Below are 16,430 nucleotides of genomic sequence, written 5' to 3'. Positions count from 1 at the left end.
ATGGTTATGGGAATAGGGTGGGATGGTCCTCTGAGGGCCGGTGTGGACTCAATGGGGTGAATGACTTGCTTCCAAATTGTAGGAAATCTATGCAATTGGTTTTCATTCAAGAAAGCCAGAAACTCCTACAGCTGTCTATGTTGTAGAACTTTCTATTTCCAAGGGTACCAGCCTATGAAGTAGAAATGATTTGGAGAAGCCGGTGTTGGACTGGGGTTAACAAAGTTAAAAATCACACAACACCAAGTTATAGTCCAACTGGTTTATGTAGAAGCACTGGCTTTCTGAGCACACAACCACCTGATGAAGGATCAGCGCTCCAAAAGCTATTGCTTCCAAATAAACCTGTTGGAGTATAACTTGGTGTTGTGTGATTTTTAATTAATGACGTAGATAGGTTAGGTACGGGTGCCAAGCTAGTCTGAACCCATACTGAGGCAACGTGTGGAATTTTCCCAGATATGTTTAACACGGATTAAATAGATATGAAACATATATTAACAAAGTGAGTTTGGGATATTTTTTAGTGTTAAAATGTTTGGGCTATAGAGCCTACAAAAAGCACAGACAATAGGGGGGGGATTAGAAAGGGTGAAATCATCCCAAATAGTTAACTTTGTGTGAACTAGTATTCAAATCATTTAAGTTGTACCTGGTTCACTTGATTCCACGTTGAGGTCAATGCGAAAGGCAGGTTTCCCAGCTGACTCACCGTCTGGGATGTCCATGAACTAGGAGAACTTCAAGTGAACAAAGAAACATCAGTTAGTGAGACAGTTCAGCTACAAAATTCCACTCTTTACTGCCCAGTTGTTCATTGTTACACATACCATTTTAATTACAAAATGGGGTCAGCAGTGTGTGTACAGTTCTAGAGTGAGTTAGTGCTGCAGGCCATTTTGTTGAAGGCCTTAGCATGATCCATCTGTTGAACGTGTGCAGTGTAGGTGTCTAAAGTTGACTCGATGCCAGCTCAGCCACTTCAGAACACAATTCTTCAGCGAATGCCATCCCTTACACTTGTTCTGAACTTGTTCAACCCTGCCACTTCCTTCCTCAACCCCACCACCAAATTAGTCAATTGATTTCCAGTGACCTAACTGGACTTGCCTGGTGGTTTGGAGAATTCTGTAAAGTTGATAAATCTACAGGGAGTAGCTTGGTACATGCCAAAGAGCTTAGTTTTAATTTCAAATCTGGGTGAACCAAGTTTGCTTGAAATCAATTGACTCCAAATTGCTCAAACCAAAATATGGCGTGAAGAGCAGTTGGAGTTGGCAGTCTGTTTTTAATGCCTAATTAAACAAAAACAGAAGGAAGACCAGGGGCACCTTTTGTGACCTGTGAGCTTCAAGGAGACCCTTCCAATCCTAACCTTGCTGCGTCTCCAGCCCCATCTCCCAATTCCCTGGTCTCTAGCTTACATCTCCACCATCAAACCCTGAGGATGACCTTTCTGTGGCAGCATTCTTGGGGCCTATTCCTGAACTAGTGGGAACATGCAATGTGGAACTTTGGTAACTGCTGGGACCAGTGGAACTACCTGTCAGTGAGTGAGATTAGCCAGCATTTCCTGAGGGTGTTGCTCCCTCCCAAGTGAGAGGTGAGAAATCCCGTAATCGCCACCCATGACATGTTATAGCTGCAGAGTGGGATTGCAATGGACTAATCAGCTACCAGCTAATTGTTTTTTGAAACCGGTCTCAGGGGGCAATCCATCCATTCCCCCTGAAGTTGGGCTCAACATCTCTCACTCCAGAATCCAGTGTTGCATAAAGTGGTCTATGGAATCGCAATGCCTATTGTTTTCCCTTGCCAGAGAGAAACCAATGGAACGAGAGCTGTAGGTTTCCCTAGGTTGCAGGGTACCACTGACTGTGCGCATGCCATCCTGTTAGTGGCAACATTTGCGATGCACTGTGACTTAAAATGTTTCCATCATCTCAGCTGAGAGGCAATGCAGCATGCAGATTAATGTCCTTGATCCCAGAAGCAGTCATGGTATCTTTATGCTGCAGCAGATCACCTGACAAGATGGTGGCAGAGTACGGCAACTCCAACTGGAGCTCCTCTGCTCCACCTGTTCTTTTTTTGTTTTTTCCTCTTCTTGCGTGTCCTTTTTAAAATTTTCAACTTTTTAAAACTTGGAGGAGAATGGAGGAGGGGAGTCCCAGACCGGGGGCTGTTGCAGGGAGACAAGTCCTGGACCGGAGACCATCATGGGGAGGACAGTCCCGTACCAGAGGCCATTGTGGGGAGGTAAGCCTTGGACAGGGGTCCATCACGGGGAGACAAGTCCTCAACCGGAGGCTGTGGTGGGGAGGGGAGTCCCGAACTGGAGTAGCGTCCTAGGTCTGCTCCCCCTACTTTTGAGGCTCTGCCCTTTTGTCCTAGTTTCACCTACCAGTGGAAAGATCCTCTCTACTTCTATCTGATTCATTCCTTTCATAATTTTATGTTTCTATAAGATCCCCCCCTCATTCTTCTAAATTCCAATGAATATAATCCAAGTCTACTCAGTCTCTCCTCATAAGCCGATCTCGTCAACTCCAGTATCAACCGAGTGAACCTCCTGTGCACGTCCTCCAGTGACAGCACACCCTTTCTCAAGTAAGGAGACCAGACCTGCACACAATACTCCAGGTGTGGCCTCACCAGCACCTTGTACAGCTGCAATATAATCTCCCTGCTTTTAAACTCAATCCCCTTTAGCAATGAAGGACAGAATTTCATTTGCCTTCCTAATTACTTGTACCTGCAGACCAACCTTCTGTGATTCATGCACAAGGACACCCAGGTCCCTCTGTATAGCTGCGGGCTGCAACATTTTACCTTTCAAGTAATAATCCTTTTTACCGTTACTCCTACCAAAATGGTTGACTTCACATTTATTAACATTGTATTCCATCTGCGAGACCTTTGCCCACTCAAAGTATCCTTGGTATTCTGCAAAGTTTCACAGTTCTCTGTACACTTTGCTCTGTCACTCACCTTAGTGTCATCTGCATACTTTGATACACTACACGTGGTCCCCAACTCCAAGCTGTCTATATAAATTGTAGATAATTGCAGTCCCAACACTGATCCCTCAGGCACACCATGAGTTACTGATTGCCAACCAGAATAGCACTCATTTATACCCACTTTTTGCTTTCTGTTAGGCAACCAATCCATTATCCATGCTAATACTTTACCCATAATGTCACACATCCTTATCTTATACAGCAGCCTCTTGTGTGGCTCCTTGTTGAAGGCCTTTTGGAAATCCAGTTGCATTGGGTCCCCACTGTCCACCTTGCTCGTAGAATTCCTAAGGATTCGTTAAGCATGACCTGCCCTTCATGAACCCATGCTGTGTCTTCCCAACGGGACAATTTCTATCTAGATGTCTTGCCATTTCTTTCTTGATAATAGACTCAAGCATCTTCCCCACACGAAAGTTAAGCTAACTGGCCGATAATTCCCCATCTTTTGTCTACTTTCCTTTTTAAACAGTGGAATCACATTTGCTGTTTTCCAATTTGCTGTAACTGCCTCAGAGACCAGCAAATTTTGGAAAATTATCACAGCTGCATTTGCTATTTCTTCCACTATCTCTTTTAGTACCCTGGAATTCATTTTATTAAAGCCCGGAGACTTGTCCATCCTTCGCTCCATTAGCTTGCCGAACACTGTCTCTACCATAATAATTGATTGTTTCCAGGTCCTCACCTACCTTTATCTCTTTGTCAATTTTTGGCATGTTATTAATGTCCTCCACTGAGAAGAGGGTGGCACAGTGGCTCAGTGGTTAGCACTGCTGCCTCACAGCATCAGAGTCCCAGGTTCAAGTCCAGCCTCGGCTGACTGTCTGTGTGGAGTTTTCACATTCTCCCAGTGTCTGTGTGGGTTTCCTCCGGGTGTTCCGGTTTCCTTCCACAGTCCAAAGATGTGCGGGTCAGGTGAATTGCCCTTGGTGTTAGGTGCATTAGTCAGAGGGAAATGGGTCAGGATGGGTTGCTCTTCAGAGGGTCGGTGTGGACTGGTTGGGCCGAAGGGCCTGTTTCCACACTGTAGGGAATCTAATCTAATCTAAGACAGATATAAAATATCTGTTCAATGCCTTGGCCTTTTCATCATATCCCATAACTAAATGCCCCTTCTCATCCTCTAAAGGACCAACGTTTACTTTAGCCACTCTTTTACATTTCATATATTTATAGAAACTTTTTGCTAACTGTCTTTATATTCTGTGTTAGTTGTTTTTCATGTTTTATCTTACTTTTGTTTATAGCTCATTTTGTGGCTTTCTGTTGACCTTTAAAGTTTTCCCAATCTTCTAGTTTCCTGCTTTTCTTGGCCATTTTGTTTGCCTCCTCTTTCAATTTGAAAGCCTCCCTTATTTCCTTAGCCACCCATGGTAGATTCCCCCTTTCCTTATAGTTTTTTTTTCCTTTTCACTGGAATATACTTTTGCTGAGCACTTTGAAAAACTGCTTTGAAAGTCCTCCACTGCTCATCAACTATCCCACCATAAAATCTTTGTATCCAGTTGACTTTAACCAAGTCCTCCCATATCCTATTGTAGTCTCTCTTGTTTAAACACAGGACCCTGGTTTTGGATTTTATCTTCACACTCTCCATTTGTATTCTAAATTCAACCATACTGTGGTCGCTCCTTCCAAGAGGATCCCTAACTATGAGGTCATTAATTATTCCTGTCTCATTACACAGGAGCAGGTCTAGGATAGCTTGCTCCCTCGTCGGTTCCATTACATACTGTTCAAGAAAACTATCATGGATACATTCATCAAACCCCTCCTCAAGGCTACCCTGACCAAGCTGGATCAACTAATCTACATGTAGATTAAAATCTACCATGATAAAAGCACCATACCATTTTTACTGGCATTAGTTATTGCTTTGTTTATCGCTCGCACCAATGTGATGTTATTATTTGGTGGCCTATAGACTACACCAGTCAGATATTTTCTTCTTAGAATTCCTTATTTTCACCCAAATGTATTCTCCATAGAACTTATATCATCCCTCATCACCACCCTGATGTTATCCTTGAATATCAGAGCTACACCACCTCTCTCGCCTTCCTGTCTGTCCTTCTAAATAGTCTGATACTCCTGGATATTTAACTCCCAGTCATGAACATCCTGAAACCATGTCTCCGTAATGGCTACTCAATCACATTCATTCGCGATGATTTGTGCCGTTAAGTCATCCACTTTGTTACGAATGCTACGAGCATTCAGGTAAAGTGCCTTTATGCTAGCTTTCTTTCCCTCATGATTTCTAATAATGTCTCTTGAGTTATCCTTCCTTTTTACTTCTTTCTTGTCTGCCTTGATCTTAAACCTTCCTGCACACATCTTAAGCTGCTGCTTACCTCTTTATTTACCATCATAGTTCCTGTTGTCTCTCTTTTCCCCTCCCCCCGACTCACTAGTTTAAAGTCCTAGTGACCGCCCTATTTATCCTTTTCACTAGAACATTGGTTTCAGATGGAGATCATCCCATTGGTACAGATCCCCTCGGTTCCAAAATTGATGTTGATGTCCCATGAAATGGAACCTCTCTTTCCCACACCACTCCCGTAGCCACGTGTTTATTTCCTAATTTTCTTATCCCTAAGCCAATTCACATGTAGCTCTGGAGATTATGACCCTTGAGGACCTGTTCTTTAATTTCGTTCCTAGTGCTTGATAATCCCCAAACAGGTCCTCCTTCCTAGCTTTGCCTATGTTGTTTGTTCCAAAGTGGACCACAACAACTGGATCCTCCCCCTCCAGCTCCAATACCCTTTCAAGGCAGTCAGAGATGTCCTGCACCCTGGCACCGGGCAAGCTACACATCATGCGGGACTACCGATCTGACTTGCAAAGGATACTACCTATCCTCCTAATTATAGAATCCCCTGTAAGTACCACTTGTCCTTTTGCTCCCCCCTCTTGAACGGCCTTCTGGACCATGGCTCATCATCACCGCAGCCCTCTTCCTTATCCACACAGGGAGCAAGCATCTCGCACCTGTTGGATAAGGTCAAGTGCTGAGGCTCCTCCACTCCTGAACTCAGGATTCCCCTACCTGACTCACTTGCAATCACACAATGATGTCCCTGATCATTAACTGAATTTGAATTACTTAATCTACCTGATGTGAAAGCCTCCTGAAACAAAGCATTGAGATACCAACTGAGGCCATTCAGTGCACAATCGATAGTCCAGGTAGTCCTCCATTAATGTTGGAGTTACATCTTTGAAAATTAGCTTGTTCAGCAAAACTGTGACACTTGAAGGCATCACGCCAGTGGAAAAATGTTCAGGTTACGTTCCCAGGACATCAAACGAGTACAAAATACAAGCACAAAGTTATCATAAACCACCAAAATAAACACGGAAATATGCAAAAGGAATATTCTTTCAAGTTTCTGGCCTACCAAGATTGTCTATCAAACTAGCAGCAAGTTGGAAGCTAAAGCTGTAAGATCATCAGACTGCTTTGGAGGTGGAAGGTTAAGTGTCCTTGGAGTAAAAAGTGAGGTCTGCAGATGCTGGAGATCACAGCTGAAAATGTGTTGCTGGTCAAAGCACAGCAGGCCAGGCAGCATCTCAGGAATAGAGAATTCGACGTTTCGAGCATAAGCCCTTCATCAGGAATGTCCTTGGAGACAGTTTTTAAGAACTTATGCAGTCATAATTGAGGCAGTCAATGGACAAAACGAGCAGCTTGAACATAAACGTGCCTATTAATGCTGCATATTCATAACGCCCTTATGCTGGGAATTAGGTAAGAACTTGCATTATTGTGAATCAGGCATGTTGTATTGGAATGATGGGGAGGAAAGTCAAAACCGTGTTATGGCGAAACCACGTTTATCAAAGACTATCTGTAGTTCCTCAGCAGCAAGCAGGGGGCTTTCCATGCAGCCCAGAAGCCATTGGAGCAGAAAGAGGCCATTTAGCCCATTGAGACTGCTCCACTAGCCGATGACAGAAACTTTCTCATCATCTCAGTCTTAAATAGATGACTCCTTATTTTAAGATTCTCTATTCAAGACTCCCCCAAAACCTCCAAGTATCTACCCCATCAAGCACCCTAACAATCTTACAAGTTTAAATATGGTCAATTCTACTCTTACAAACACCAATAAGTACAGCCTCAACCAGCTCAACCTCTTAATGGCCAGAATCAACTGAGTGAACCTTTTCTGAACTGCCTCCATAGGGAGTACAACTTTCCTTAGAAAAGGGACCCAAAACAGCATTCCAGATTTGGTCTGAGCAGTGCCTTGTATAGTTTTGGCAAAACTCCCAATTTGATCTCTGCCCACACAGAATTACGCTAATGGGCAAAAACGGGCAAAACAGGCAAAAGCAGCTATTTTTAAAATAAAGAAGCACAGACGAATGGTTTCAAACTTACCCAAATCTGGTTACTCTGGTGCTCAAAACTTTTTCAATTGCAATCATTTGATCTTCGGAGTACGAGTTGCAATTCCTCAATGAATCCAAAATAGTAATGTCACTGTTTTCAATAACGGAGCCTTCAAGGTCACAGGTCAAACCACCCAATACTGTAACACTCTCCCTTGTTAGCTTTCCACCAGTAAAATTCTGAAATTTAAACAGATTGAGAAACAAATTTTAACAATACAATATTTCATTTGTACACTGTTAATCCTAACTATCTATCTGGCAATATGTTTATAAAAAGTATTATTACACACTGACATTTTACTAAATATCAGAAAAGTACATCCTATGAGCTTAATATTGGACAAAAAGATTCACCAACCAAAATAATTTTATCCACAAAACCATTGGGCTCTAAACATTAATTGTGACTGTCTCACACAATCCCTCCCGTGGGATCAGGTGAATTGGCCATGCTAAATTGCCCTCCTAACCTGCAATCCTCTTCCTGACCTCTCCGCCCCCACCCCACTCCGGCCTATCACCCTCACCTTGACCTCCTTCCACCTATCCCACCTCCATCGCCCCTCCCCCTAGTCCCTCCTCCCTACCTTTTATCTCAGCCTGCTTGGCTCTCTCTCTTATTCCTGATGAAGGGCTTATGCTCGAAACGTCGAATTCTCTATTCCTGAGATGCTGCCTAACCTGCTGTGCTTTGACCAGCAAAACATTTGCAGCTGTGATCTCCAGCATCTGCAGACCTCATTTTTTACATGCTAAATTGCCCGTAGTGTTAGATAAGGGGTAAGTGTAGGGGTATGGGTGGGTTGCGCTTCGGCGGGTCGGTGTGGACTTGTTGGGCCGAAGGGCCTGTTTCCACACTGTAGGGAATCTAATTCAAAAAATCAGCCATTTTGGCCCAACAAGTCCACACTGACCCTCCGAAGAGTATCCCACCCAGACCATTCTCCCTTCCCCATTACTCTACATTTACTCCTAACTAATGCACCTAACCTACACATTCCTGAACACTTTGGGCAATTTGGCATGGCCAATTCACCTAAACTGTACATCTTTGGATTGTGGAAGGAAACCGAAGCACCCAGAGGAAACCCATGCAAACACAGGGAGAATTTCACACAGACAGTTGCCCAAGGCTGGAATCGAACCCGCAACCCGTGTGCCGAGAGGCCGGTCTCCACAGACCTGCTGAGCTTCTCCAGCATTCTTGAAGATTAGAAATTATTTCATTCAGTCTGGATTGCATAAGACAAAAGATCTATTTCAAGCAACATGCCAAATAATTGTTGCATTAAAAAAAATGGAAAATACACAGCATCAGTGAAGAAAAGAAAATATTTCATGTATAACCTTCCATTCTGCCACAAAAAATCACCAGAAACATTAAAAACCATTAGATGCTGTAAATCTGAAACAAAAATATAAACTACTGGAAAAACTCAGCAGATCTGGATGCATCTGTGGAGAGAAATCAGAGTTAATGTTTCAGGTGGAGTGATGCTTCTTCAGAACCAGAAACATTAACCCCTTTGCCATTTTCCAAAGAGTGCAGCTCTGCTGGATGTTTTTCAGCATTGTCTGTGCTTCGTTCTAATTTGTGACCATTAAGCATGTCCTTACCAAACAGACGAAGGCATCAGTCAACAGCTTTTGTCTTCTTCTTGCTCCTTTTTGTAATACATTAATGTTTGCTCTTCCAACAGCTCTGAAGAATGACTTGCAGTTTGCAGAACTCCTGAATTCAGTAGAACTGAAATAGGCAAAAGCTGGCATTTTAATGTTGATCTATTTAAGCTCAAACTTGTCTAAAATTGCAACTTAAAGACCATCAAAATCAAACTTACAGGATTAATTAGCACTCACATGACTATGGGCTAAATTGCACAGCAACTTGCAGGGTGCATATTGTTATAAATCAAACCAATCCTCATCAAAATATTCAGAAGATTGTCAAGACCCTAAACTTTTCTTATTTTAAAGGTAAGATGTAAGGTGTTGCACTCCACGCGCAATTAATTGGTCAAACTACCTGATTTACAGAAAAACACAGTTTATTCATCCACTTGAGCTGAAATACAACAAAAAAAAGGAACTGGAGTACCTTAACTCTAGCAGGAAAACTTAGCAGGATAATCAATATTACAATTACTAATTAACTGTTCCAATCTAGTAACATCTCATATGCACCCCTTTGGCAAAATGCAAATTCAGAAAATAATTGTCTGACATGCAACTCCAGCAGCAGGAAGAGAACCCCCAGCTTTTGGCTGTATCTGTGAGAGGGACAAAAAATACCTTCAAATCTTCAAGACCCCAACAGCAACTGCTGAAAGCTAAACTTAAAATCCCTAGTTCTGTGGGAGCTGAACCACACCAACTCAGTTCAAAATCACACAACACCAGGTTATAGTCCAACAGGTTTATTTGGATGCACAAGCTTTCGGAGCGACGCTCCTTCATCAGGTGGTTGTGGAGTATAAGATCATAAAACACAGACTTTATAACAAAGGTTTACAGTGTGATGTAACTGAAATGATACATTGAAAAAGACCTGGATTGTTTGTTAAGTCTCTCATTTATTAAAATGACCATGTTGGCTTCAGTTCTTTATATGCAAATCCCAGAACATTGTTTTAAAAGTTATATTCTCAAGTGAACTCCAACAACAGAGGCCATGTCAGCCCAGACAATGCATTGAAGGCGTGAGGTGCTCTGTGCGAGGCCGTCTACATCCCAATCTCAGACTGATTCCGCCTTGCACAGGGTGCCTCATGCTTTCAATGCATTGTCTGGGCTGACATAGCACCTATTGTTGGAGTTCACTTGAGAACGTAACTTTTTTAAAAAAGTTCTGGGATTTACATATGAACGAACTGAAACCAACAGGGTCATGCTAATAGATGAGAGACTTAACAAACAATCCAGGTCTATTGTATCATTTCAGTTACATCACACTGTAAATATTTGTTCTAAATTCTGTGTTTTACAATGTGTACTCCACAACTACCTGATAAAGGAGCAGCACTCCACAAGCTAGTGTTTCCAATTAAACTTACTGGACTATAACCTGGTGTTCTGTGATTTTTAACTTTGGACACCCCAGTGCAACACCGACATCTCCAAATCCCACCAACTCAGGCCACTGCTATTGTTCCAACTATTAGAAGAAACCCCAAGGCTTCAAACGGTTTACCTTCTTACGGACTGCTCGGTTCAATCTCTCTCTTTGAACAAACTAGGACAAAGTAACCTCTTAAAGCCACGGTAGTGTCACAATATGCACATGGAAATCAGTAAACTGCAGTCTGAGTTAGTTTGTTTCTTCACTTTAACTGTATCTCACTGATAAATTTAGCATTGAAATTGGTGTATCAGTCTGACATTGCACTCCTGACATGCTAGTGTTGAGGTTTTTGTGAATATCTGAGGCTCGGGTTATGGTTGGAGTTGTGGGTTGGCTCACCGAGCTGGCTAATTCTTTTTGTAAATGTTCAGTCTCCCTCCTAACAATGAAGGACACCAACTTAACTGGAACAGGCAAAACAAAGACAAGCCCAGGAATTTCTGGAAGATGCATGCACCCACAAACATGTTGAAATAGACCCCATCTACAGACCACTATAGTACAAAACCAGAAATAGAGGCACCCACCATGACAGACAGAATGGTATAAATTCTGGGCAAATCACAACAACAGCACTTCATCTGAAGACTATACAGCACTGAAGATGTCACCCAGGAGGGAGACAAAACGTTTGCAAAATAAAAATCAATCGGCTCAGCAAACTGATCCACAACTCCATGCTAGTTTTGTATCAAACACCCCCGAAAATGTTAAGGCAAGTGCACTGAAGGGTAAGTGAAGTTTCAATGGTAATTCAAATGATAATCATGAATTAACAATCTGGCTGGCTCTGCAAGTTCAATTTTATAACCTTAGGACCTTGCTTAAAATGCACGACAATCGGTCATGGTAATGGATTTGGGGCTTGTCTTGCCCTGGTAGATAACTTTATCAGAATCAACAATGGTAATCTTTTTCTCAGTATTGTACCTCTGCACAGCTGATGTAATCCTTTGGTGGGAGTGAAAGGATCAAAGTAATTACATAGATCTTAGAGAGAGTTTTGTTGTTAGCTTGTTCATACTTGAACATGGATGAATTTTCTTAAAAATCGCATTTATGTTTGGCATCTTCTCAGACTTCTCTTGAATAACTCATTCTGAATTGAAGTGCAAAGGTACAGCAGCAGACAAGATATCCCCAAGGAAGTTGCAAATGTGTATGATAAACAACTTACTTAAAAAACAGCAAAACATCATCAGGAATGTTGCCTATCTCTGATGGTGTTCCATTAAAGGTCAGTCTAAATGCCATACAGCTCAGCTGAACAGAGAAAAGAATAAATATATGATTTAAAAATAGCCAGTCCCAAAGCAACATATCCCATAGCAAAATCATGGCGTCATCAATTTCAACACAAACTGATTGTCTGGTCACGTGAATGTTTGTGGAGTTGCTGTGCTTCAATTGTTATCAAATGGACAAACTTAGCAGTTTTATCATTGGGACAATTAATATTTGAGATTGGCTTTCTGCAGTTCTATTTGTGCTATTTTTGGACTACATGGATCTTAAAGAGCTTTGGTATTACTATTACAGAAATACTGGCACAGATATATTACCGAATGTCATAAGCAGAGTGGAAAGGACCTGGGTAAGCTTACTCATACACTGTAACTTCTGCCATTAATAGTGGTACAGTTGCAAGGCGTGCACGCAAAGTGGCAATGACTCTCACTTGACCCATACAAATTAAGTCCTTTCTTCCATGGGCGATTTTTATGAATGACCTCACCTGACCTTCGTCAAACACAGCCCTTTTACCCTTCATTGCTTGAACAAGCTGACGAAACGTCGTTTCATTCAGTTTTCTGACTGCGCCACAACTGAAGCCTTGGAGGACGGAAGCTGAGAATCTGAAACAAATAATGGAATAATCAAATCAACATCAAGCAGCTTGTTTTCTTTCAACAGGAACCAGATTGTGTTCTTTTGTGACAGCAACCCTATTCATCCTGAGGGTACATTGTGTGATTTCCCTGAAATACTATTGAGGAACACTCACCAGAAATTCCATATTTTTGTTCGTCATATGTTGACTTGTTATGCTACAACCAGTAATATATCATTTTGAACAAAATAAGTTGTGTTCACAAAATCCAAAGATGTACAGGTCAGGTGGATTGGTCATGCTAAATTGCCCATAGTGTTAGATGCATTAGTCAGGGGTAAGTATGGGGTAGGGGAATGGGCCTGGGTTGGTTGCTCTTCGGAGGGTCGGTGTGGACTTGTTAGGCCGAAGGGCCTGTCTGTTTCCACACTGTAAGGAATCTAATCTAAAAAAAAATGAGAAAAGCAACCTACAACATTTTAGCTTATGCCACCACAAGTCTACAGCTCCATCAGGGTGAAACATGTTTCATACTATTAGTAGGAATTCACACCAGTGTTGAACACAACAACAAATGCAGCTGTTTTGGTTTTTATAACCGAGAGAGGAAGGGAAATCTCCTTCCCTCTTCATAAGAGTCAATTACTGGCCACGCTGGATGATGAGGTGGAAGCAATAACTGCGAGATTACAGCGGGTCATACAGCATCCATGGAGATAGAGCAAGCTAACATTTCATGTCTAGATGACTCTTCATCAGAATTGAAGTGAAGTGTGGAGAGGATATCATTTATGCTATAGTGGGGGTGGGTTGGAGTGCTGAGGGAGAAAGGAAGTTGATAGTTCAGATTAAGTGATCAGAATGTGAGAATGGCAGAACAATGGTGTGTCTAACTGCCAGGCTAGAATGAACAGACAGTTCCCCCCTGGGGTGGGGGAGCGGACAGAGGGTAACACGGGCGGCACGGTGGCACAGTGGTTAGCACTGCTGCCTCACAGCGCCTGTAGACCCGGGTTCAATTCCCGACTCAGGCGACTGACTGTGTGGAGTTTGCACATTCTCCCCGTGTCTGCGTGGGTTTCCTCCGGGTGCTCCGGTTTCCTCCCACAGTCCAAAGATGTGCGGGTCAGGTGAATTGGCCAAGCTAAAAAAAAAATTGCCCGTAGTGTTAGGTAAGGGGTAAATGTAGGGGTATGGGTGGGTTGCGCTTCGGCGGGTCGGTGTGGACTTGTTGGGCCGAAGGGCCTGTTTCCACACTGTAAGTCTAATCTAAAAAAGGAACAGCATCTAAGATGAGATGCTGTTCCTCCAGTTTGTGTTGTGAGCCAGTGGAGCATTGCAGCTAGATGAGATAAGTGATGAGAGACAATAAACACTGCAGATGGTGGAATCCAAAACAGACAGGCAGGAGGCTAGAAGAACACAACAGACCAGGCAGCATCAGAAGGTGGAGAAGTCGACATTTCAGGTGTAATCAATCTTTAGGACAGACAAGTGGGCATGCAAGCAAGCAGCTGAGTTTCTCAATCACCCTTTCTCCCCTTCCCCCACCCCAGGGGGATTGTCTGTTCTTTCCAGTCTGGCAGTTAAATATACTGTTATTCTGCCTTTCTCAAATTCTAATCACCAAACTCCCTATCCCTACACACCTCTTTCTCCTCCTCCCCCCCCCCCCCCCCCACCCCGCAACAGCATTAATGCTGTACCCTCCACACTTCAATTTAGCTCTGATGACAAGTCATCTGGACTCGAAATATTAGCTTGCTCTCTCTTTCTCTATTGATGCTGCTTGACCCGTTGTGATCTCCAGCAATTTTGTTTTCAGTTCCCTCTTTATAACCTCCACTGGTCACAACAAATTAGTTGTAAAATTTATTTTTGCCATGTAGCTTATCACACCAAGTAAAACTTGGCTAACTAGATGAAAAGGAGAGAGCCAAACCTAAGGGTTCATTGAGTAAAGGAAAGAGGAATTTTATTAACTACCAACCCTGAGAAAATAATACAGCAATAAACACAATTTTGAGCACATTTATGGTCAATACATTTAAAAAGAGGGACGGTGTCTAGTCCAAACATGAGGATAAGACCAAACTAGCTTAAATTTCTTAGAGTTTTTGAGTTGTGAGAGTGAAAGCTGAGTCCGTGGCAATTTGATTGTTGTATTATTTCCTCAGCAGATTTCTCTGCTAATCTTAATGGATAGATAGATTAGATTAGATTAGATTCCCTACAATGTGGAAACAGGCCCTTCGGCCCAACCAGTCCACACCGATCCTCCGAAGAGTAACCCACCCAGACCGATTTCCCTAACACTATGGACAATTTAGCATGGCCAATTCACCTGACCTGCACATCTTTGGAATGAAACCTGCCCTGGGACAATTTGATACACATCTGAGTCTTCTTCACTATTCTTCAATATTGCAGAGTTTTCTGCCTGGGAAATCAATGAAACTATAATTGGGAGTAAAAAAACACATTATATTTCAGTTCCTGGCTTGGCCAAGAAGAGAGAGAAAAAAAATGGATTCATAGCAACAGAAGCTGGAAGACGTTTTCTTTTTGGTCCGCTTTATGACTTAGCTCTCCAAAAAACTGCCCAGCAAAGAATCAATTTGTGAAAACAACCATCATCCAAGAAATCCAGGATCCTACAAATTTTACTTTTCGCAGACATAAGGCATAACATTCTGCCAACAAGTCTTGTGCTCCAAAACTTGCCACACCCCTAGCCCAGCTGTTCCAGTACAACTACAACACTGGTATCAATCTGACAATGTGGAAAATTGCCCAGGTATGTCCTGTACTCAAAAAGCAAGTCAAATCCAACCCAGTCAAACACTGCCCCAACATTCCACTCTTGATAAAATGTAAAGAGATGGTGGGTCATCAAGTGTGCCATTAAAGAACACTTGCTTTTCAATAGCCTGCTTAATGAAACTCAGTTTGGATTTAGCTACACAGCTGCTGACCTCATTGTAGCCTTAGTTTGAACATGGGTAAAAGAACTGAATTCTAAGATAACATAAGAGTGACAGCCCTTGATATCAAGGCCAAATTTGACTGACTCAGAAGCCACATGACACCACAACAATAGTACTAAAGGTTTATTTAAAATCAGAAGGTTTAAAAGCACTGCTCTTTCATCAGGTGAAGTCGAGGGAAGCACACAGGCACAGAATATAGAGACGGAAAGGTACATACTCATATTATTCCTGCCATTTGGTTTGTATCCAGCACCATCTTATTTGTGATCGTTTATAATTATCTCTTTGCTTTAATTAATCCATTCATAGGTCATTCTTTCACTTGCTATTCAGATGTTGACACTTCACTCATACCGTTTGACACATTTGATCAGTCACAAAGACTCATTATTCAGCCTGTCAACACTCCACTCACAGTATTTGCACTTATCTATTAATTACCTAGAATTATCCTTCCATTATCTCTCTGTCTGTGCCTGTGCACTTCTTTCCACATGACCTGACAAATGAGTAGCACTCCGAAAGCTTGTGATTTCAAATAAATCCATTGGACTATAACCTATTGGCGGGTGACCTCTGTTTATATTCATACTGGCAACATTGGCACGTTCACATCACTGCATTTGATGGAACGTGGTATTAAGGAAACTGAACAAAATTTAGAGTCTATGGGATACAGAAGGAGAACTCTGCACTGGTTGGAATTATCTGAGGAGCAGAAGAATCTACGTTTCCGGCAAAAGCCCTTCATCAGGAAGCCGATTCTCCGGCTCCTCGGATGCTGCCTGACCTGCTGTGCTTTTCCAGCATCACAATCTCAACTCTAGTCTCGAGCATCTGCAGTTCTCATTTTCAACTGGTTGGAATTATACCTGACTCAACTCTGTTCCCAAGGATGGAACATTGGAAGAGATAACTATTGAAACAAGGTTTGATTGCAGCACGAAGGCTCCTTTACACATTCAAAGAGCAGCATAAAGCAAATTGGAATTAGTCTATTTCTGGAGATAATAAATATTAGTGTGATTAAAATATATTTTACAGATGAAAAAATGAAA

General features: G+C 42.3%; 1 protein-coding gene across 1 annotated transcript in view; it reads right to left on the bottom strand.

Moving 5' to 3' along the window:
- The window catches only part of LOC132825289 (uncharacterized), a 292,786-nt gene that overhangs the window by 80,855 nt on the left and 195,501 nt on the right, over positions 1-16,430 (bottom strand). Inside the window, exons 112-116 of the mRNA XM_060840393.1 lie at positions 12,287-12,407; positions 11,729-11,814; positions 9,048-9,177; positions 7,417-7,607; positions 653-740 (exon numbers count right to left, since the gene is read on the bottom strand). Coding sequence (XP_060696376.1) covers positions 653-740; positions 7,417-7,607; positions 9,048-9,177; positions 11,729-11,814; positions 12,287-12,407 — 616 coding nt within the window. The remainder of the gene's footprint in view (positions 1-652; positions 741-7,416; positions 7,608-9,047; positions 9,178-11,728; positions 11,815-12,286; positions 12,408-16,430) is intronic.

The sequence above is a fragment of the Hemiscyllium ocellatum genome, chromosome 20 (assembly GCF_020745735.1).
Source record: "Hemiscyllium ocellatum isolate sHemOce1 chromosome 20, sHemOce1.pat.X.cur, whole genome shotgun sequence".
NCBI lineage: Eukaryota > Metazoa > Chordata > Chondrichthyes > Orectolobiformes > Hemiscylliidae > Hemiscyllium > Hemiscyllium ocellatum.
This window is presented reverse-complemented; position numbering and strand designations above follow the sequence as displayed.